Source organism: Botrytis deweyae (assembly GCF_014898535.1).
Source record: "Botrytis deweyae strain B1 chromosome Unknown BDEW_002, whole genome shotgun sequence".
NCBI classification, from domain to species: Eukaryota; Fungi; Ascomycota; class Leotiomycetes; order Helotiales; family Sclerotiniaceae; genus Botrytis; species Botrytis deweyae.
In genome coordinates this window covers 707,448-730,381 of record NW_024066209.1, presented here as the reverse complement: position 1 = coordinate 730,381, position 22,934 = coordinate 707,448, and the positions used below count along the sequence as shown (strand labels likewise).

General features: G+C 42.8%; 8 protein-coding genes across 8 annotated transcripts; 4 read left to right on the top strand and 4 right to left on the bottom strand.

The window, feature by feature from the left end:
* Positions 1-167: 167 nt before the first annotated feature.
* EAE98_000920 (uncharacterized protein) lies at positions 168-2,641 on the top strand (the record flags this gene model as incomplete). The annotated part of the gene is made up of 5 exons (XM_038948537.1): positions 168-292; positions 341-557; positions 607-705; positions 755-1,003; positions 1,052-2,641. The coding sequence occupies 5 exons, from the start codon at positions 168-170 to the stop codon at positions 2,639-2,641; spliced, it is 2,280 nt and encodes a 759-aa protein (XP_038814803.1).
* A 2,145-nt stretch (positions 2,642-4,786) lies between these two features.
* EAE98_000919 (uncharacterized protein) lies at positions 4,787-6,133 on the bottom strand (the record flags this gene model as incomplete). The annotated part of the gene is made up of 3 exons (XM_038948536.1): positions 4,787-5,538; positions 5,597-6,034; positions 6,091-6,133. 3 exons carry the CDS (start codon positions 6,131-6,133, stop codon positions 4,787-4,789), a joined length of 1,233 nt encoding a protein of 410 aa, XP_038814802.1.
* Positions 6,134-7,498: 1,365 nt separating this feature from the next.
* EAE98_000918 (uncharacterized protein) lies at positions 7,499-9,018 on the top strand (the record flags this gene model as incomplete). The annotated part of the gene is made up of 4 exons (XM_038948535.1): positions 7,499-7,556; positions 7,630-7,905; positions 7,981-8,636; positions 8,701-9,018. 4 exons carry the CDS (start codon positions 7,499-7,501, stop codon positions 9,016-9,018), a joined length of 1,308 nt encoding a protein of 435 aa, XP_038814801.1.
* Positions 9,019-10,942: 1,924 nt separating this feature from the next.
* EAE98_000917 (uncharacterized protein) lies at positions 10,943-13,065 on the top strand (the record flags this gene model as incomplete). Its single annotated transcript, XM_038948534.1, has 3 exons — positions 10,943-11,151; positions 11,202-11,537; positions 11,589-13,065. The coding sequence occupies 3 exons, from the start codon at positions 10,943-10,945 to the stop codon at positions 13,063-13,065; spliced, it is 2,022 nt and encodes a 673-aa protein (XP_038814800.1).
* Positions 13,066-14,408: 1,343 nt separating this feature from the next.
* EAE98_000916 (uncharacterized protein) lies at positions 14,409-15,514 on the bottom strand (the record flags this gene model as incomplete). Its single annotated transcript, XM_038948533.1, has 4 exons — positions 14,409-14,805; positions 14,858-15,085; positions 15,152-15,328; positions 15,375-15,514. 4 exons carry the CDS (start codon positions 15,512-15,514, stop codon positions 14,409-14,411), a joined length of 942 nt encoding a protein of 313 aa, XP_038814799.1.
* A 614-nt stretch (positions 15,515-16,128) lies between these two features.
* On the bottom strand, positions 16,129-17,688 carry EAE98_000915 (uncharacterized protein; the record flags this gene model as incomplete). Its single annotated transcript, XM_038948532.1, has 1 exon — positions 16,129-17,688. The coding sequence occupies one exon, from the start codon at positions 17,686-17,688 to the stop codon at positions 16,129-16,131; it is 1,560 nt and encodes a 519-aa protein (XP_038814798.1).
* An 872-nt stretch (positions 17,689-18,560) lies between these two features.
* EAE98_000914 (uncharacterized protein) lies at positions 18,561-20,957 on the top strand (the record flags this gene model as incomplete). Its single annotated transcript, XM_038948531.1, has 3 exons — positions 18,561-18,838; positions 18,918-20,804; positions 20,870-20,957. The coding sequence occupies 3 exons, from the start codon at positions 18,561-18,563 to the stop codon at positions 20,955-20,957; spliced, it is 2,253 nt and encodes a 750-aa protein (XP_038814797.1).
* A 716-nt stretch (positions 20,958-21,673) lies between these two features.
* On the bottom strand, positions 21,674-22,529 carry EAE98_000913 (uncharacterized protein; the record flags this gene model as incomplete). The annotated part of the gene is made up of 4 exons (XM_038948530.1): positions 21,674-22,055; positions 22,108-22,248; positions 22,303-22,394; positions 22,509-22,529. The coding sequence occupies 4 exons, from the start codon at positions 22,527-22,529 to the stop codon at positions 21,674-21,676; spliced, it is 636 nt and encodes a 211-aa protein (XP_038814796.1).
* Between the last annotated feature and the right edge of the window lie 405 nt (positions 22,530-22,934).

The following is a 22,934-nucleotide window of genomic DNA, read 5'->3' as shown; positions in this document are numbered from 1 at the left end:
ATCCACTCCAACGTCCGAAGCTGTGAGTGGTAACCCCTCCCAGAACCTGGCGTTGTAAGCATTACCATCTCTTCTTTATACTTGAGCGTCGAGGTCCCACCTAGACAATCTTTCATGAAGTGTGCGAGCTTCTTATCTTTTTATTGGGGCCTCAAAATATCAGGAGAATGGCAGTAGAAAGTCCATTGCTTGCCTCACCTGTCAACGTCATGTCAGCCATCTCTCCCTATACAGACTTCTCTCTTTCACCATGTTCTCCTTCAATTCAAAGATCTCCATATTACCAATCGCTGTATGTTGTACCATTTCAAAAACCGACCATGCTAATGATATCATATAGGCCCGCGCGAAATTACTCAGGCTCGAATCTCCAACCGACTCCTTTCGAGGACGGCCTTTCTCCTGCCAGCGCGCACCTACTCAGTCCAATGAGTGATATGGTGGGGCCTTCGCCAGTGACCTCGAATGGCACTACAACCACAGATATTGAGGATGATGAGGTGGCAGATGAAACGATGAACCATGAGGATATACCCCGAGCCGATTCGCAGCTTACTGTTGGTACACCATCACGGTTGGAAACATTGTTGCTGATAATTTAAACAGTTGAAAAGGCTCAGCACAAACCTACCAGAAGAATTTCGTGCTTCCATCGAAGATGAGTCTGTCTCGGTCATCCACGCCCCCGAGGGCTACGCAAAATTTGTGAGCAATCGAGTTACAGGGTAAAGAATTGACGGCTAATGCATAACAGCCGTTCAGTGATGCGACTCCAGTACAATCGGCGAAAGCACTTTTGGATCGTTCAACGCCAACCCCATACCAGCAGTCCAGAAGTTCAAGAAGTTCAAGAAGTAGTCCAAGAAGTAGCCCTCACACCAGTCCTAAGTTTAATCAAAGGACAAGCCCGAAGACCAGTCCGAAAACGAGTCCAAGTGGGAGTCCCAGTAATAGCACAGGAATGAGTCCAGAGATTCTTCAGGTTGCTGAGCATGCGGATAAAGTAAACCCTCTTATATTATACGTCTTTGCTAAGCTAACGACGACATAGTATATCGAGCCAGGTCCAGTGTCACCTCCACCGATCTCTACAGACATAAAGCCGATGAAATTCGGTTTGGAGAATCAAACACCTCGAGCGCAAACTCGTCAAGAAGTCGAGTCGTTTTCGGAAGAGAGACGACCATCTCGGCCGAGTAGTCTTGAAGGTATAACCGAAGAAGAAGATACAAAGATTCCTTACTCACTAGATGTAGGGATTCCCGAAGAGCTTCCCAAAGACTTTTCGGAAGATGATTTCGATGCTCGTACAGTTCATAATGCGGACGAGGAAGTATCAGCCTTGAAGACGGCGCTTAATGAATGTTGGACACTCTGCAATACGTTGGCTAGTCTTAGCTCTATTCACCGTGAAAGGATATTTAGCTTTTCTGGATCCGGGGATGCTCACGAAAAAGCTTGGAAATGTTGTTGGAAGCTCTGCAAGAAACTATACGATAGCCGCGATGAAGATCACGAGTTTCATGTTAGGCCAACGCTCGATCTGTGTAGGGATTTTTGCCAATCTCTATTTGATGTGCGCCAAAAGAAAGACGAGGTAGCCGACTCGGTATTGAGGGTCAGTTTCGAATTGAACAATCACTTGTATAATACACACGATCGCAATTTACCTGAAGCTTTTCGAGAAAGAACTCTGGACTTTTACATAACGCTATGCCATCGTCTCATGAAACAAAGAAATGAACTTGCCGAGGAGACAGATGCTCTTCTCCGAGCTTGTTGGAGTCTGGCTGAAATGCTTTTCAGTCTTCGACAAAACAGAAGAGAAGGGAAATTGGCAGATGAAGAGCTTCTTGGGTCTGCTGTTCAAGCTTGTTGGGAATTGTGTGATCTTTTCCGAGAAGGGTGGACACAAGTTCGCCCTGAGAGGGGTACACCTCGCCCATCCCAGACGACTTTCAGAACATCATCCGATCAAATGTCTCGCTCTTCACATACCAAGTCTAGCAGTCTAGCTTCACTATCAGAAAGTCCTGAAGATCATACACCTACAAGATATGTTATCCTACCCGAAACCCCAACAACCGATTTCGAAGATACTCCCATCACACCAGAGGAGAATTCGCCAAATATTCCAAATATAATGGTTCTAGGTTCAGAAAGACCACCACGATGGTCATCTGCCGCATCTTCACTTTCAGGATATTCTCAAGAAAGTGGTGCTAGCACGGTCACCAACGGAAACCAACCGGAGGATCTAAATTTGACACGACTCAAGATGCTAATCTTGAAAGCTTCAATGAATGTGGGATATTCAAGAACTGCAATCTCATCCAAAGGTTCACCCTTGACACTTCAAAATTTTGTCAAGGCCCTGCCGACTGGTTCCTTTGGTCCATCGCCGGCCCAGACAAATCTACTTTCATCATATCGAAACCTAGTACTGAGCGACCCTACCTTCAGAAATCCAAGCTCATTACCTCCGCCAGGAAAGAAAGTCTCGGCTAGTGATCTCGCTAAGAGCGTTACTTGGATGATGAGGACTGGGCAATACACATTTTTAAAAGACTTATTCAGGATGGTGTTTGGCTTCCGTGTTGATGAAGTTGATCCACGAAAGAGCGTCAGCATTTCGGTATGAAAAAGATGCTTAATTCTGGAACGTCAATTAGTCTATCTCCGCTCGCTATATACCATCAAACAGACCGCGATGGAATTTTGCCATTTTGCTGCGGCCTTCATGACGGCTCCAGCGTATGTGCTAGATTTCTGGTGTCACAAACTACAAGACTGCCTCAAGGAACTCAAACAATACAGTTCTTCTAAATGTGATATTAAAGAATACGACAATGCCTCAATTGAGCAAGTTCACTCACACGAATCACATTATCTCTGTCGATGCCAATGTCTCCAAAACGGTGTGCACTGGAACATTGAAAGACGGAGACATGAGTAAAGGGATGTTAGAGCAATGTCTAGCTGCATTCAATGGGTACAATGGCATAACTTGTACGAAAACGAGAATCAGAACGAGAACGAAATCAACGATGCAAGGGGGAATTGGGAGGCTATTTTATATTTTGCGTTTTTTTTTTTTGTTTTTTTTTTGATACCCTTGCTGTAAGGCGTTGCGGCGCGAGAAGGAAATGTTTTCTCTTCGCCCTGTGGATATTATATATGACTGTGGATTCTAACATACTTCTACATACTTCAAGATTTACACTATATTTACTTCTTAGATTTCCGTAGAATCCATTCCCATGAATTCCTTCCTTCAATCTCCACGCGTTCATATGAAGTGCATTGCTATTCCCCGCTTCTCTCAATTACAAGTATCATAAATCATAATAAAGCCTCAAAAACAAACTTTCCAGCATCTCCGATAATAAAACCCGGTAGTCGACTAATTATAGAAACAATGCAATGCACGCGACGTTCACAGATAGGCGAGACATTCAATCACATCACGTTACATGATGAACCAATGAGGAACGAGTAGCTCGGTTCTATTTTTTGTCATGGCTTGAAATAGAAAAGATATGAGAACTAGTGGGGTTGAAGATGAGATTATTGCGCGAAGCCAATGGCTATCGGCGCTTGCTTGCTTGCTTGCTTGCTTGTAGAATTGATGGATGGATATGCTAGGTAGGTACTGGTTGATATATGGGGGTTATCGGCGCGCGGCTATTGTTATATGTAGGTAGTTATGTGTATATGACTGTGCAGAGTACTGTGCTGGACCATGCTGGAGTCTGGACTGGGCTAGTTGATTTGTTTCATTTTTTGGGGGGGTATGGAAACTTGGATTTGCTACTTAAATTTCGTGCAAGGTATATGTATTTATTTTGTATACTGCGATGAAAAGAAACTGGGCTCGCTCCTCCTGAGGTTGTGTTTTGTGTTGACCTTTTGGTGGTGGGATTGATATCGCTGGGTATGTAGGTAGATATAGATATAGATAGATATGATCAATTACATTGTTGGGAGGATTATGTGTTGTGGTTAGAGGGTGAGATAGGTTAGAATAGGATATTATTATTGTTATTATTATTTGATGATTCTTGGGTGGTGATATGATTTGGGAGTGAGTGTAATAGAAAGATAATAGTTGTGAGGTATTTACATATTTGATGTGGTTCGATATTGGGCGCATACCTCCTGCGTAGTTCATGTGGAAGAGCTGTATCCTCGATCTCGTTTAGCTGTCCTCGGAGGGGGTCCTCTTTTTCTTTTCAACGCCCGGAGTGGAGTGTTCGTCTAACCAATCTTCACCCCGTGCCGAAACATCAGTAGATGAATGAAGATAGGTCTTCTGATTCTGTGTCGAAGAAAGTCCTTGGGCAATCGCTGTATAGAATTGAGGCATGACTTATCCCGTGTTGTCGAACACAATGATACGAGAAGGGGTTGATAATGATTTAGCGCAGTTAGAACTCATGCACTAGTTGTTTGTGGCGGTGATGCTCTATCATGATGCTTTCGTTCCTTGTATACTACGGACGATCCAACGGTGATGAAGTGTGATGCTAGGGGCGGGAAGGTTGTGCTAGAAACCTCCTCTGATTTCTGCTAGATCGTCTGAGTAAAGGTGGACATTTTGGGATGTGAGAGGTATTTGCGCGTTTCTTGTGGCAGATTGATGCATCATCGGGTGGATGACTTCGTTCGTAGGAAATGTCCCAGAGCCTTGAGTAGATGTTATGACCACCAGGTCACGCGTGAGATATTCGGCTAGTATGTTGAATGTGAGGGAGTCGGGATATCAACTCGGTCTCATCGATAAATATCATCGATAGATAACCTCTACATCCCCCTTTGGAAATTTGCGCAGTCGTTCCATGATTTTTGCCTCTCCAATATTTAGTACCGTGGTTATTTGGTCAAAACAATGGCAACCATCCGTATACTTCCGCAGCGCGTCATCTCTTCTATCCATATATATTGCTTGTCTAGAGGCAATCGATGATAAATACATGGAAGAAACAGCATACCTATGCACGCGATAAATGAGGCCTTTTATGACACCGAATTGGATGAAACGACGAACATCGATATAATTGAGGACGTTGAGGCCTTGATCCATGTGTAATTTGAGCCATTCCTTGAGAGTTCTTGAGGTACAAAGAGTGGTAAAGAGTCGACAGAGTAGAAAATTTGTGAGGCGAGGACCATTGATGTAGACATAATTTGCGCATTCATCTTGCATACCGTCTTTGTCAGCTACAAAATCATTCATTTCAGATGTAGGCGCGTAAATGTTGCTGAAGAGAAAAATATCAAGCATAAGGATGGAATCATAGTAGAGAAGATGCTGTAAGGCTATTTTGGTAAGATCCATAGCAACATTTGCGTCGTGAGCGATTCTTCGGACGTCTTTAATGCCGTCAATGTGCTTGATTACTTTCCTCATGGTGAGATCCCAGGTATCGTCGACGATTTCGGCAAATTTGATCTTCGAGATTGGGACATGCCATGCCTTTATAGGGGGTGGGTGTCTGTGGATGGGGAAAAGCTTCATATTAATAGTGTTTGCATCATCTACATGCATTGTTAGTTCACAGACCTCAAAAACTTAGAAGACCCGTAGGATACATACCGACAGGAATCATGCACTCATTGTAATTATTCAAATCCTCCTTAATAATCTCCAACAACGCAGCTATCGACCTTCGATCTTGGCATGAAAACGTACCCTCCTGACTCAAATACTCATTCTGAATTTCCATTTCCGTAAACGTTGATGCCAAACGTTTAACCACAGCTTCATAAGGAATCTTGTCCACCTCAACTCTAGTCACGATGCAAAAATTGAACATAAATTCATTGCGTTCATATTTTTCGTTTTTGATACAAACCGGATGGCCTAAAATGCGATGTTTGTTCTCGGGATCACATACTGTAACATGTCGATTGCAAAATGCTTGACGGGGAATGATATATTCGGCCAGCTTTTCAAAGTCGAACAGACGTGGTTTATCTACATCAGGTTCTGGGACAATACATCCTGGAGGACTTTGATGAACGACCTTGGTACCTGGTAAAGATGTCAGTGAATATATGGATTGAAGGTAGATACATGTATGCATGTACCTTTCTGGGGAAGGAAACGAGCAAAGAATATTCCTTCAATCATGATGAGTTCTAGTGAGTATCGCTAGGGAGAACCAGTTGATATCTCTCAATGTGAAGTCTTTCCCTTGTGGTCTAGATTTCGTCCTAAAGATGGAATATCGTTCAAGTGACGTTAAGTCATTTGAACTGATTGGGCAATTTCCGCCGCATGTCTCGTGACTGACTCAATATATCCGTGTGTGATTAGTCATCTTTGAACCACAGTATCATTGTTTCATCGTGTCGCTATTGCTGTGCTTACTCCTACTCATAAACATCTTCATCTATTTGTTGTCAGTCTAATTTAATATTACTTTGAACAGCTTTGGTGAACTATATGAGCATCATTCCCAGGTGCTTCCATCATCGAGAGGTACATAGACGAGCCTGAGAACCTGATTTCCAAGAGATAAGGGACTTTCCTCAAGCTTGTCAGTGTTCTGTAGGGATTCACACGTTTCAGAGTCTTTGATTAGCGAAACACGCTGTCTCCACAAATTTTGGAATGAAATCTTGTCTAAGTTTCTTTTTAATGCCATAATTTGAATCTTCATTATTTATGGGTAATTTCTGATGTGTTCTTTTGATTTTTGGTATTGAGTATCGAGGTGGCCAAATTCTTATCTGTTACTTCGCTTACGCAGAGAGAAACTTTGCTGCTGCACCAGAGATTTCGGTGAACCACAGGCCAATTGAAAGATCTGGATCTTTGGGTCAGATATTCGATTAAAGTAAAGTACGGAGTACTTTGTAGGTACTAGGGAAACGGTAAGGTTTAACTGAAAAGGGATTAAACGACCCACACTTTGTCAGAAAACAGAAGCATTTCAGCAAATCTTTTCTTCCTTCCGTTCTTCCTCTCTCTCATTCTCTCCTTCAATCGTTGCTAGGGAATTCTATCAAAGATCTTTCTTCTCATACAAATATCATCTAATCACTAAAGCTTTTCTCAAGTCTCAAGATGCGGGTCTGATTTTGTGAGACTGTACAAAAGTGCAGCAGTACTTATATACAGCTCGCTTTCATTCGGAATCTGATAGTAGCAACAAGTTCTCCACTTTTTGATTTGTGGTTTTGACTTGTCAGAAACTCTTGAGAATCGCTGTTCTCTAACACTTTCGTCGCGTATAAAAGGGGTTCTGAGATAGCAGAGCTCTTTGACGGTGATAAGAGAGAACTCCATCTGGAGTGTGTAAATAACTTAAGTTATTGCGTTCTCTTACCTCGATCAGGCACTATCACTTCTATGCCCCTTGAAGCCGATCTTTAATATAACAAGGTTATAATAATTGTTCTCTCCTAAACTCTCATTTTCTGCGAACGGACCTATATCCAGCAAGTTGTGTGTTGGTGACTTTGACTATCGTGGTCACTTGCTACACTCAACATGCCCTCTAATGAGTCACTAGATGGCCTCGCCACCAACGACAATAAGCCTATTCACTGTCAGTTTATCATCCAATCATTTTCAAATGTTTCATCACTTAAATTAACGCTAACACGATACCACTGCTATAGCTTTGGATTTCCCACAACTTTATAAACGCCCATCATACTTGGAACTTTTGCAAGTATTAGAACTACTAAAACTTCCACCGCCTTCTTGGAATTCAAAATCTAGGAGGTCCCAAGAATCTGACGATGCTCAAGGCATATCTCGTTATCTGACCAAAATCATTGGAAGCGAGCTTGATTGGTTGTCCACGGGAGTATCTGAAGAGGAATGGGAACAACAATGTGAAACAATCCATGAACTTGCTAGCAAGAGACTGGCGGAACGTTGTGGACGCTCAGGTAAGACATCTAATTTCTTGAATACTTGAACTGAGGGATCACATCACAATCAAGAAATCATCTGACTGAATGCAGCAATGCCAGAGATGATCCGTACTTGGAGCATTCCAACATCTGGAGATTCAGAAGACCTCGCCATTGAACTGTGTGAGCCTCCACTCACTGGTGATAGTTTGGGTCTCAAGACATGGGGTACTTCCTTCGTAATGGCCAAGAAGCTGGAAGAGCTAGGAAACCTCTATTTTAGCGGTGTACTTTCCAACAGTGATTTGTCTGGGCAAGAGCTTGCAACTTCACAAAATGGCCAAACTGTGGAAAGTGAGTCAACAGTAGAGATTCAGTTGACCATGGGGTGCGACGAAACATTGAACTGCATCACGAGAATGAATGGCAATGCCGTCATAGTAGGAGACACTATGGTGGTCAGTGAGTCGAGCATGGAAAGGGATGTGATGCATCAAGGAGACTTCCCGAGACAGGATGTCTGCAACGAAGCGAAAATCCTAGAGCTTGGTGCCGGTACTGGACTTCTTGGATTGACAGCAACTATGCTCTGGAACAAGACCACCATCTTGACTGATCTCCCTGACATTGTTCCAAACCTGGATGTTAATCTCAAGAAAAATGGTTTCGGCCATACTTCTGAAGATAAAGCCAGTGCAGCAATCTTGGATTGGAGTGATGCAGAAAACTCCGTGGTGTTTAGCCAAAACCCAGATGATAAGTTTGAGGTATGATAAGTATTCTTTGCATATTTTCCCTTTCTATGATTCAAATATCTAATTAAATTCATAGATAATTCTTGTTGCCGATCCCTTTTATGATTCTCACCACCCTCCTCTTCTTGCTGGAGTTATCCCGAAGTTCCTCAAGAATAGTGAAGACAGTCGTGTGTTGGTATCAGTGCCGCTAAGAGACAATGCAACAAAGGCGATGAAGAATAACTTTGAGGAACTGATGTCCGTTCAAGGATACCAATTAGTTGCTAGTGGTAAAGAACGCTGCTTCGATGATTGGGAGGATTCAGAACGGGACGACGACGATGATGGCGTACACTGTTGGTGGGGCATCTGGAAGCACGATGTAGCGGCATCTACTCCAATACTTCTATGATTTCATTTCTATAGAACTGTTAATGTCCTCGACTTTTTTTGTAAATGAGATGAATTGTGAATCTTATAGTAGCAAAGCAAAAGTTATGTGATTGGCATGATGATGGTAAAAATCATGCACAATCAATGTGCTTTGTAGATTGATTCAAAATTTGCTCCACTCCGCCCCCCCCTCCCCCTCAGATTCTTGTTCTTGATATTCAGATTTGCGTTCTTCATTCATAGATAGATTGTATTCCTATTTTTAGTAGCTTTCCCTATCACTATCCACTGATATATAGCCCCATGATTTCACGTACTATACTATGATGGAAGCGTTCAGGTCATCTGTTCTTGTTCTTTACTTGACAGATGATGGACTGGAATTAATTATTTTTGTATTGCCAGTTCAAAAATGAGAATAAGAATGTACGGCATCATACAGAAAGAGCAAAAGTTTATTTCAACGCCCACGGATCATGAAGCTGCCAATGTACCCAAGCTAACCACTATTGAAGCCTCCATTTTTACCATTATCATCTATCTATCACCTCTGAACTTGAAAGGCTCAAAGTAAGAAGTCATCCGAACTAGGTGTGGGTGAATTGAAATTTTAGATCATCTACTGGTTCTAGTTTTTGTAGGATAATTCACTTCTTTTATATTTAAGCATAAGAGACATTCCATGGAAGACTCTTTATTTAATCTCCATCCTCTTATCCATCAACTCTCCAAACCGCAACTTCCTTTCTATCTCTTGGGTATATTCCCATAATTTAGGAAGGTCTACTTCTTGTGGCTTTGGAACTCTTGCGCACTACCTTCTATATTGACTCCCGTTATTAGACGCCGAGTATCCTGGTTTGATCTCTTATATCATACATTTCTTGCACTTCTTTTTAGATATAATCATCTATTGTTTTGACACGCTCGCCCCAACCAACAATTTTACATCAAACCCCCTATCAAGGCATCAAGAAATCTGGCATTTCCGACCTGGGGTCTTCCATCATACCCTCTCCTCTTTCCTGGATCCACCCAACTACAACTTTCATCTGAACTTTCGAAAAGCTTCTAGGCTTTGCAGCAAATATATAGGAGGAAGCCACGACCATTATCGCCCTAATCGACATCTCAAAGTGTCTTAAGCCCTCAACTTCGGTTTCGCAGAGCCCGGGAATCATTACATCCCAATTTTTACAATCGCTATTGCATTTAACGATATTGGAATCATCACTTATATTTTCTCAGATTTTTAGCATTCAATATTTGAATAATCGAAGAAAACTGTTTCTCGGTTACAGCTATTGCTGTGAATGTCCCGCGAATACCATTTCTTCTACCAATCTTCTCATATTTAAACTCCTCCAAATCGAACTTTCGAAAAGCTTTCCCTTTCATCCTTACAACCAATATTATCACATATAATACGCCTCTTCGATCCCCAACATTATCTTCGAAAACTTGAGGTCAAATTCACTTTGTCAAGCATTCTTCAAAATATTTTTGACAAGGACCTAATACCGAGCCACAAACTTCCTCGGTACAAAGCTTCTGGCTTGAAGGATCATATAGAGGACAGAGGAAATAAATCGCATACAGGCCTGGCTTTCACTGAGCTCCGTCAACCCATAATATCATCATCATTACCATTTCTATTACGAGAGAATTCACAAGATCGTGAGCAGCAACGACAATAAACGGATATTCATAATCTAATCCTACGAAATAGATCCAAGCAGTGGTAAGTCGACTAGAGATGTTATGCCCCATATGGAAAAGAGTGATATTGGAATATTTGTTTCATCTTTACTACTGTCCAGTATATGCGCTAACTTACCTTGAACAGCCTCTACCATTCAGCAAGGTTGAAGCGTATACGTCTATATCTCACGATTTGAAACTTCACCTTTGGATCTAGACATTATCGGTTGTCAACTGGCAAGATGGTAGGTGTGAAAACATGGACTGACGATGGGCTTTGGTTTGTTCTCTTGGCATCCAAAATCCCCTCACCGTCTTCCGCCCAAAAAAGTAAACCAGGCAGGTTCTTCACGGATGAAGCAATTGGACTTCTCTGCAAGAAGAATGTTAAGGACTTGCGTCACACACCAAATGCGGCGAGCGTTAGATATGCTCGTACTCAGAAACCGGAGTAAGTCCATATCAATATACTTTCACGTGTACCATCCTCTAATTTCTTAGGGCACAACCCTCTCCAGAAGTTCTAGAAATTATTGAGCGACTACGCAGTTCTGTTTCTGAGGCTCAAGATAGCACAAATGGGAACACGCTGGAGAATCCGCGGAATGGCACTATGGCTGCCCACAAGCGAAGCTCCTCAGGGAGCTCTAGTAATACTAGTTCAAATGCGATGTCACCAATGCCAATGGGGAGTCCTCTCACTCAGTCACAACCTAGAAGAAGCGGCAATTGGAACAGGAGTGAAGTTGGTCAATTTGCTCCCAACAGATCTCACACCATGAGCATGAGTGCAAATGGACCATTCACCAAATCATATGAACGAGGGCATGAAAATACGTATGTACTCTCTTAATAGGCAAGCTAACAAGTTAACTAATTTTAAAACAGTGTTCCGCTAGCTAATGCCAACAAACAACAGCAACATGAAGGTGGTTCACTGGGCAATGGAAGTCGCCAACAACAACCTAGACAGGTACACCCCGCAACGACTAGATCGAATCCATTATGGTATCCTGGTGTCGACGTTTCATCTTCAATGAGACAAACAATGGGCAACAGTCAGGGAACGAACGCTTACATGCATAATGGCGGTGGCATTCCAGAGTATTCGCAGCACGTACCATCGGGCACTATGTATCAATTTTATGGCAATCAAATGGGCCCAGACACGCACCAAACTCAGTCTTATGGCCATCCAACGCCTATAGATTCGCCATACTCAACAAATTACGGGAACTATACACAAGGCTTACCAGGCCTGGGTATAAATGGAATGCCAATGCCAACAGGCCCTTTTGATGTTGGAAGTTCTTCTTATCCACATGACACGCCTTCATATGGTCAGTTCGAAGCATGCACAGTGCCACAGAACCAACAGTTTTATGGGGAAACGGTTTCACAAGATAGATTGCCGTATACAAATCAGTACTCTCCACAACAACAATACGGTATCGAATATCCCTTCCCAACATTAAACATCGATTTGGACGGTATGGAAGTTATCCCTCAGAGACATCATGGTCTCTCACATGCCACAATGAATGATTCCAACTTCGCCAACGTTTCATCCTTTGGTCTTGCACAATCTATATTTAACAGTCCTAGTGATACTAGTGGTTCAAGTAATGGTTTCATTGAGCTTCTTGACAACCGATCTAAGTCAAACGACCTTGAAACACAAGGAGGCTCTGCCCATCAAGTTAGAATCATGTCTCAAGAACCACAACCATCTGTCAGCGCAGAAAAGGGGAAGAAAAGAAGTATTGACGAGGCCGAAATATCCGATATCAATTCTGAAGGAAGCTGTGAGAGACACAAGAAAAGGCACAATAGCGAGGATAAGGATTGCTCTACGCAACGAGAGTCCAATCATCAGAATGCAAGACATGATTGGGAATTGTCTGAACAAGACAACACCCAAGAGCCTTTTATTGCTGCTTTAAGTGGCAGTCTGATTGATTTCACTGCTATTGCTCTCGATAACACTTCAGGTGCTATTGTAGTCTCTGGGGTTAGCTCAGCCACACACAGTTCAGATGAAGCTGGATTATCTCCCATCTCTACGAACTTGACCGTCGATTCAGATGATTCAAAAAGCACCGAAATCAACGACTCGCACGATGGACTGCCAAATTTGAAGTCGCAAGCAATTTCCCACGAGTCGATTGAGATATTGCCTCACCAAGAAGATGGCACTGCGGCCAGAAACTCCAATGATACAGAGGATGATTTTCTCAGAGAGGAAGATTTCCTAGGCCTTTCGGACCAATTTGACGACACATACTACGATCTGAGCACGGGTTTTCACGAGATGTCAGATGAGGTTATTGAGGCAGACTATGCTTATTTGTTTGATCAGATGTGAGAGCCAGATCAATATATTTCGAAGCATTACGAACTCTACTTCATTCATCGAAGTTGCCAAGTTCGCCTATTTTTCTTTATTCACAGTGCTACTACGATTTGAGTCCACTAGAAACTCTTGGTGGAATCGAATTTAATTGGCATACTGCTATTTGCCATCCATTACATTGGTTGTGTCGAAACATTATTACGATTGGGGGGTACTGAAGAAGAGCATATAGATATTTCGGTAGGGATTGGGTAGCATGGATAGAATTGAGGATATTATTACAACAAGAGGAATTTATTCAGGGCATAATTGGATAGCGTGGTTGGATCACCTGGTGCTTGGAAGAGCATCATTTCATAATATATTTGGGGGCTGAGTTGGAACTCATGCATTGTGTCTTTCAGCAAGGAGTTCGAAGACTTTTCAATGGTTGGGTTAAGATATTCTTTTTGTGGTGGGATTCAATGAAGAACTATGGCGGTGGAGCTTACCAGGTATTATTATCTGTGATAGTAGATAGAAAGTACCCATTTATTCAATCTTATTCACGCGAGTGTTTCACGAGGCTCTCGTAGTAAGATTGCTATTTGGATCTAAAGAGAGTCAATTGATATTTTTCTTCTATGATTCAAGTTTAAACACCAATCTTGATGTTTTGCGATTGAAGTATTCAAAGGTATTTATATTCTCAGTGATTCAAATATCTAGTGACAATATTAATATTCGTTGGACAGGAAGGAATAACAAACGAGCCATCTCACTGTGCACGGTCATTACCCCTGAATAAGCCTACAAGCATACCTAAGCTTATTCGCACATCGAGATGCTTAGAAACTCTCACAGTGAAACTAAGAATGATATGTTTCGATATTGATGAAATCTTGACTTGTGATTTGATGTTCTGAGATGCATCGTATGCAAATCAATTTCTATGTTTACTTTAATCAACATTGATCCATATCAGCTTGTAGATTGGGATGATATTAATGTTCTCGTTTACTTGATATCCCATCTCGTTCGATTCTTTGGGGCTTGTAAGGTAGATGTAAAGTCCCCTACTGCGCTATCGGAATGTTGCATAGTAGGTATTGATGTGAAACGCGGGGATGTAGATGGGGATGGAGATTGTAGGTGGATCTCTTTTAGGATGTTGAGGAAGGATTGTTATTGCTAGATGAAAAGTCTGAGTTCAAGTGAGATAAATAACGCTTTAGCAATATCTCGTGCTGGTACCTATGTATGGTCATTTCGTCCGAGGAAATCCGGCTAAAGAACAGAAAACGAGACAGGGTCACCGCTAAGCTTTCATGTCCCACAATTTTCACGTCTGGATACAACTGATCGCTATGTATTGACTACTGTTTATTTCTTCTCGGTCGAGCTCTTTTGGCAGCAGGCATGGATGATTCGACAAAATCTTCGTCGCGTTCTCGCTTGACAATAGATTCGGCCACATCTTCGACCACGCCTTCGTCGTCACTTTCGATCTTGATTATAGGCTCCCTCGTGATCGCTGCGTCATCCCAGCGGATAACAAGAAGGGCCTTAAGAGATTCTACGAGATATGATGAGCCAATGAGTTCTAGAACATTTGTGGAAGAGTCATAGAGGAAAACTGCACCTTTAGAACGATACCTCAACTTGAAGACTCCCTGGGGTTTAACGGACCTAGATCGATCGAAATCCATATATTTGATGTCGTACACATTCCTAATCCATGGATCTTCACCGGCGGGCTTAGCAGGTCCCAGGCTGAGGAATGTTTAGCAATGAAATCTAGAGAGTTGTTCATGCGTATACTAACGTGGCCATGTGAGACTGGCTTTCCAAACGTCCACTGATCGCGTCCCAATGAACGTCTTTCATCAAGTGATTGTTCAACTCGGGCTGCTTCCAAAAGGTCGGGCAATACTTGCGCGCTTGGGTTGCAGATAGCTTCTTGACAGACTTTGCTCGATAAAGGCCGACTTTTACTTCACCCGTCTTTTCGAGGTGCGATACATCATTCTCAATTTCATCTCTCAATTCCTCGCTGTGGGCTTTTAATGTTCTCAGTAAGATCAACGGGAGGCATTGGAAGAACTACTTATACACAGACAACTTGGAGAATTTGAAAGGGCTAACTACCTCCTGTTCATCTTCGATGCGATGAGACCCAATACACTCGTGAACGTGTGATGAAGATGCCTGGCAGTCTTGCTCGAACTCCTGGCGGCCGAAAGGAAGGGTTCTGATGTCTACACCATCAACCATTATGTTCAGAACAATGTACGGACTAGTCCATTTATAGCTTTTTTTCAGTAGTGATTCTGATCGTGAACTCCTTATCTGGCACCACCTCGACGTATTTCAAGACGGTACTCCGCTCGGCCTTCGCGCTCCGATCGGTGTGTTCGATTAGCGGTTCATTGTCAACACAGATACTGACTTCAATACCAGGAACAGATTTCAGGATAGCCATCTTCAATAGCTCGGATTCTTTGGTAATATCACGAAGAGAGGCTAGGAGTGGTATTTGGATAGGCGATGGAAAAAAGCAGCAAACGAATTTAAACTCGTTTGTGTTGATGTTTTAATGAGGCCTTGCCAGACTGCTCTCTTTAAGCTTAAGGAAGAATTGGCGAGCTGCATGCCTTCTCAAGGGTTTGTGAAACAGACGTGCATAATTAAATATGCAAAAGTATGCTAAAGGTAATAGATTCAGACAATATGTACGTCTGAAGCCTTTGATTTGACCGGAATATGGCGACCTGCATGCTTTCTCCTCCGTCAAAACATCACCACATAAAATTGCCTAGAAGGCTTCAAACGAATTACATTATATCTAACTCCAAATATATTGCGCGAACATTACTTTGAGGCTAAGGAATCAAGATTTGAGTCAATTGACCACGTTAGAAATGTTTGAAGCATAGATGAATACCACTGGGCATAATCGAAGGAGAGAAAGTAACAATCGATAACCATGGTATTATATTAATCATACGGATTTCATGACATCGTTCGTACGCTCGCAAGATAAAGACAAAACCACAAACACCTTTTCCTTTCCGCTCCCCCTTTCCAACTCTATCGCTAAACATCGATGCTAAAATGACTAATTTGACTATAATATGCATGCACCGCCAACTCTAACAACCACACATCTCCGAACACATCTCCCCCGTCAAAGCCTCCTATTACCATGAGTCTACTATCGTGAAGTACTGTTCCATGGTAGCCGCGAGCTTTGATAGGCTCTCCGTAGACTTTCCGTTTATCCCAAGCCATGGTGACAAGATTTAGGAGTAGCACTTCATTCGAGTATTCAACGCCATCGTGTCCACCTATTACGAACAGATAGCTTCCTACAATAGTAGCAGTATGGCTCAGTCGCGGATATGAAAGCGAAATATTGACCGGAGAGAAAGTCGACGTCTCAATATCGAATACCCATACATCTCGGAAACATTCCCCACCGTCTGATCCACCAAATATAATAAGCTTAGATCCAACAATATTCGCCGTATGATACCCGCGAGCTTTTGGCTTAGTTCTATCATCGGCAGATGATTGCGTCGGAGCAGAAACGAGTTTCCAAGACATTTTGTTCGTATCCGCAACGTCTAGCCTCCACACGTCGTTCAATGCCCGCACCCCATCTCCGCCACCAAAAACATATATTCCATTCTTATATAAACATGCCGTGTGAGCTCTTCGTTTGCTTGGTATCTTCTCCCCAGATATACGCGGTTTTGACCATCGAAAATTTAATGTGTCGAGTACATATATGTCATTGTAGTATGCAGGTCCATCTCCACCACCAAACACTATCAGCTTCTTTCCCACAGCTGTACACGTCATTGCTCGTAAAGGAGCAGGTATATCTCCGCAAACAAAGGGCGTAGACCAGTAAAAAGCATCGGCATCTAAGACATATAATTCATTGAAACATGAACGTGCATCACATCCGCCAAAAACGTAGATGTTGGAACCAATTAGTGTGGTTGTGTGTGCCCGCAAAGACGTATGGGACGAACCCGAGACAGGGGCGCGAGACCAGTACATTCCTGATGCTGGCGCAGGAAGAACATTGGGTGCCAGTTTAGGATCTGGCAATGAAGGATACGGAATAGAAAGCCCACGAGGCGGACGCTGTGCGGGCGGTACAGGAGAAGACGAATTTGCGGAGGAAGGGACTTTCGGTGTTATGGCAGATGTGGAACGAAGATTAATGGGTTTATGCGTCTCATCTTTGGGAAGCTGCGGTACTGGGTTACTATCATCGGATGGTGACAAAAGTTTCTCCGAGGGAATTGGTGTACTGCTAACATGATGTAGCGAGGGTGGTTTCTCGGTCGTTGTTTTGATAGATGAAGTTGAGGATTCCTTTTGCGATAATGACTGTGATCTCTGGCGCAAAGCTAGATCAGATTTCTGCTTCCGCCTATCTTGACTCTTGGTTGATAGATGTCCCGGGGTATGACTGCGAGGAGGAGGAGGAGGCGCATTGTCTCGAGATGGCGGTGGTGGTTCGCAATCCTCAGGAATATCTTGAGGTCTTGTCTCTGTCGGAGATAATTGTATGATTTTCTGTGAACGTACGAGTTTCGTTTTTAAAGAGGGACGAGTCTTGTCATTGGGAGAATCAGCCATTGTAAATGCGCCTTTTTTTACTTGAACAACAAAATGAGGTTTTCATTGTTTTGCAAATGAAACGTGTGGGAAGTAAAATTAAGATTTGAAGGAATTCAGTCGTGGCTGATGAATTTTTGCGGTTGGATTTAAGTACAGTAAGTTTAATATGCAGTAAACGTCTCGAATGTCGCAGGAAAGATGGAGTTCTTCTCCCCTGATTCATTAGCTGTCCTTCACTGGCAGTGGAGATTTATCATATGTCTCGTATGCATATCAGAATGGAACCAAATGATTGACCGAATGGATACAGATGCCGGCAAGAGGTGGTTAGTTATGGCCACGATGGAAGAGCCATTTATCTGATCTGTATGGGAGGATAGAGGTTGTCTCTTCTACCCAGCGGAAGACAATGATGGAGGTATGTATGTATATTAATGGAATGTTATGACATTTGCTCAAGTCAATCACAAAATCGAATTGATATGAAGGACTGACTGAACTGTGGGGAGGGAAGGAAACGGGGACAACGACTGGATCCAGAAACAGACTTATGTTTCAGAATAATAAGCCCAATCTCGACTAGCTCCAGCTGGCCATGAACGCTTCAGCCACTTATCAATACGGGTCTAGACATTAAGCCACACATCTGTGGCTGCAATACTCTCACGTCCATCCATACCGACGGAGGTAGGTATTTGTAGATCTCGAAAAGACGCTAAGATAAAGCTCCCCTCAATTTTTTTTACTCGATTGCCATTCTTTGACAAGGCGAATCGGGATCATTTTCGACATCAACATCCCAATCCCATCCCACATCAATATCAACTCGAGAGATTGATCGAAAGAAACTACCAATTTTTCAAACTGTTTCTCGATAATTGAAAATTACAATGGCCGACGAAATCCCCAATCCAGTGGACCCTTCTCAGTCCTTGAAACGACCATTAGATGGCGAACAATTGGAGGAAGCACACCCACCGCAACCAATTCTTCCAGAGGATTCAGCAGTTACAAAGGCAGAGAAGGTAGAGAGAAATGGCACAAACGGGGATTCTGTGGACAATGGAGAACCATCTGCAAAAAGAGCCAGAATTGAAGAGCAAAATCACAAACCTACTGCAACAGATTCTCGTGATAGAGTCAGAGGCATTGCCCCTGTCAAGGCCGAGTAAGTCAATAATCATACATATTTTAGAGCCGATAACTCAATTGCGCTTCTAATTCGGCCCTTGCTAATTTGTTCCTAGGTATTTGATTCAGCCAGCCGGAAGTCGATCGGCCACTGATGGTCGCAATCCTGCAGAAAACGACGATGCTGCAGAAGGAAACACTCACGGAGATAATTGGGACAATGGAGGCAAGAAAAAAAAGAAGGCAAAGGGTCAAAATAAGGATCGCCAGTTTGGCTCCTGGGGTGACAAGATCAAACTTTGCAATAGCGTATCGAACTCGTCAGAATTCTCGCCAAAGGAATGCAGTTATGGAGATAGCTGTAAATGCGAACATAATCTTAGGAAATATTTGGCCGAAGGAAGGAGAGCGGATTTGACTACATTCAATTCAAAATGTCCAGTTTGGGAAGACAATGGAACATGTTTGGCTGGCTGGAAGTGTCGTTTTGTAGGAAGTCATTCGAAAGAGATTAAAAGAGAGGATGGTAAAATGGAGTTGGTCCTTATAGATGATACAGATCGCATGGATGATACAACACTCGGGTATGAAGAAGCGTTGGGGAGTGTCGTGAATGTGATCAGCACTAAAGATAAGATCGATCTGGCTAAAAAGAAAACGCCTATGGAGAAATCCGATCTCTACACAACATGGTTGGATCAGAATTCAGAGGAAGTTAACAGACAAAGTAACCTGAGAAAGGACCAGAAAAAGGATCAGACCGAGGAAGAAAAGCAAGAGAATCGGGCGCGATATGTGGAGCCCCCATTCCTCCCATCTGAGAAGCGACGAATTTACTTTGGTCCTGAAACACCTGTTCTTGCGCCGCTCACAACTCAAGGCAATCTCCCATTTCGTCGGCTCTGTGTGGAACTTGGTGCACAACTTACTTACTCGGAAATGGCAATGTCGATACCTTTGCTTCAAGGTCAAAAATCAGAGTGGGCATTAATGAAGGCACACAAGAGTGAAATCACACCACCACGAGTCAACGCAGACAGGAGCTCTATTGTTCAAAAATACGATAATTCCAAAGACTTGAAGTTCGGTACCCAGATTTCGGCTAGCAAACCGTTCATGGCAATTAAAGCTGCTGAAGTTCTAAGTCGATTCGTGCCGCATTTGCGAGTAATTGATTTGAATTGTGGATGTCCTATTGAACTTGTCTATCGACAAGGAGCCGGTTCAGCTTTACTCGATGCACCATCAAAATTAGAGAAAATGATCCGAGGTATGAATGCGGTTTCAGGAGAAGTTCCCATCACAGCCAAAATTCGAATGGGTACTATGACTGGAAAGCCTAATGCTTTTAAGACCATTGAACGTTTAGCCTTTGGAGGTGTTGAATCACGCGAGAGACTTGGAGCTCCTGGTTGCGCTGCTATCACCCTTCACGGTCGTAGTAGACAACAAAGATATACCAAAAGTGCCGATTGGAGCTACATTGCAGAATGTGCAGCTCTCGTCAAGTCATACAACCAAAAGAAGGATGATTTGACAGATACAGTCATGGAGCCAGACGCCCGTACATTACCAAATGCTCCTGATGGAAAAATACATTTCATCGGTAACGGTGATTGTTATTCTCACATTGATTATCTCGACCATATCCAAAATGCAGGCGTTGACTCCGTCATGGTAGCACGTGGTGCGCTCATCAAGCCATGGCTCTTTGAAGAAATTGAAAAGGGACAAGTCCTCGATAAATCCGCCTCAGAACGTCTACAATATGTAGAGAAATTCACACGTTACGGACTTGAGGCCTGGGGATCGGATGAGATTGGTGTTGGTCAAACTAGACGATTCTTGTTGGAATGGTTGAGTTTTGCTCATCGATATGTTCCAGCGGGTATTTTGGAACATTTACCACCTAGTTTGCAAGATCGTCCACCAGCTTATAGGGGCCGAAATGATTTGGAAACCTTGTTGGCTAGTGATAACTATATGGATTGGATGAAGATCAGGTATATTTTATTTCTCTCGTTGTATCGTTCTTTCCTAACAATCATGATACTAACTAAATAACCAGTGAAATGTTCCTCGGTCCCGCACACGAAGGTTTCAAATTCCAGCCCAAGCATAAATCAAACAGTTATGAAATCGAAGCAGAAGGATAGATAGTCCAGTTACATGAGAATCACGCGGGAATGAAGAAGTTCCAAAGTTTGCATACCATCAGGCGTTACGTTATATTGTTAGGGGAGACATAAAATCTTACACGGGCGGGCAATGCAGTACATTTAGGAAATACATACGCAAAGTACATGGTAACTACTAGGCTACTGGATAGAAGCTAGTCTCTTAACAGCATTAACACGAGTGTAATTTTATGAGATTTTGATATACTGCTTTGCTGCTGACTCGTGACTGCTTGGATGGATTTTCATCTACATGCATAACGTCAATCTCATGGGCGTGTTCCTTAACGGAGCGAGATGTATCAACGACGCAAGTGAGCAAATCACAAAGGAGTTAAAGAAAAACGAGAAGGGCAATTAGAACAGGAATTTTAGAGTAACAGTGTTTAGCATTCGAGTCTGTTTCTCCGAGGCCCAAAATCAGATTCTAACACATCTCATGTTCAGCAAACGTGAGTTAATTCATATCAAATTTGTATTTTCCTTTTCATGGATACGCCACTAAAACTCATGAAAGCCAACTTTTCCCGTCATGAACCATCAAAAAAGACACGCTTCATCCTCACTCCCTGCCCTGCTCCGTCCCCAGATTGTCCACTCCGGCACCACCATATTCATTCTTTCCATTCATCCATTCCCTAGTATTGATTCGTCGATGTAGTTCGCCAAAGTGCCCGGCATATCAAGAAACCAATTTATTTCTCCTTTCTGCTACCAGCAGATGGTTCACCAGCTTGAGCCTTATCAAGAATGTCATCAGAGAACTGCTTGTTTCTGGCCGATTGTTCCTTGAGGGTCTCAATATCTCTCTCCTTTTGGGCCAACAAGTTCTTAAGCTTGCCAATTTCTCCAGCATTTCCGGCACGGTCCAATTTTTCAGAATCCTTTCCGCCGGTCTTGCCGGTACCCTCGTAACGGTTGACCTTCTCTTCCAAGCGGAGAACTTCGAGGATCATGGTGTAGGTTCGGTTGAGGATCAAGGAGAGGAAAAGCGTGAAACCACAGAGGTACATGTTACGTTGAGAATAGAATTTACGGGCTTGTACTTCCATGCGTTCATGACCAAGGACAGGGTTACTATTGATCGTGAGCTTTTGAACTGGCAGATAAAGTGGAGAGGAAAACATACCCAGCTTGATTTTTGTTGGCCTCTGCTAACTCGACTTGAACCCGATATACTCTGTTCACACTGTCGAGGAACAGAATCAGGATGAAGATAAACGTAATCTTCATCCCGTACTGTAATTTTGCTACCAGTCGACTTTCGCTTCTAGTGGGGTATTAGTAGCTGCAGGCGGAAGAAAAATAATGGGGAACCACGAACATGAAAGTAAACATCTTTCTGCGGATGGTGAAAGGCAGAGGAACGATGAGAAGCATGAAAAGTGCCATCTCTGCTACAAGGAGCACAAAGACCTGTACGAATTGTTGTTAGCATGCTTTGTTGACTTTGCGGGAGCTGCGGATCAGCATATTGGGCTGAGGGGTATCGTGAAATTCATCGGCGAATGGCAGAAGGTGGTAACGTACAAGACTGTAATAGAGTGTCATCTTTGCTGTATTGTTTCCTCCAAATTAAGTGTTTTGTTGTTGATTCGTGGCCTATTCCAATGTAAATATCAGTAAATGTTCGAAAGGATCCTACGAAGTGCATTCGTAATGTATTGAGCTCAAAGCATTCATTTCATTGTCCCTATGATGAGATAAGATCAAAGAAGAAAACTCACAGTAATATAGATAATCTTTTGATGTGGTGAAGGAGAAGAAAGTTGAGTGTATTGTTGAAGAAGGATGTGTTGATGAAAAGTCAACAAGCTATTTGTTACAGTAGTGGTTAATGTATCCTGTAGCTCGGAGCTTCAACGTCATCAGATATTTTTGTGGTGAGAGAAGAGCCGAGCGCTCTCGCTTCCAAGGAAAATCCACGCTAAACTTGGAACAATGCAAACCACATGT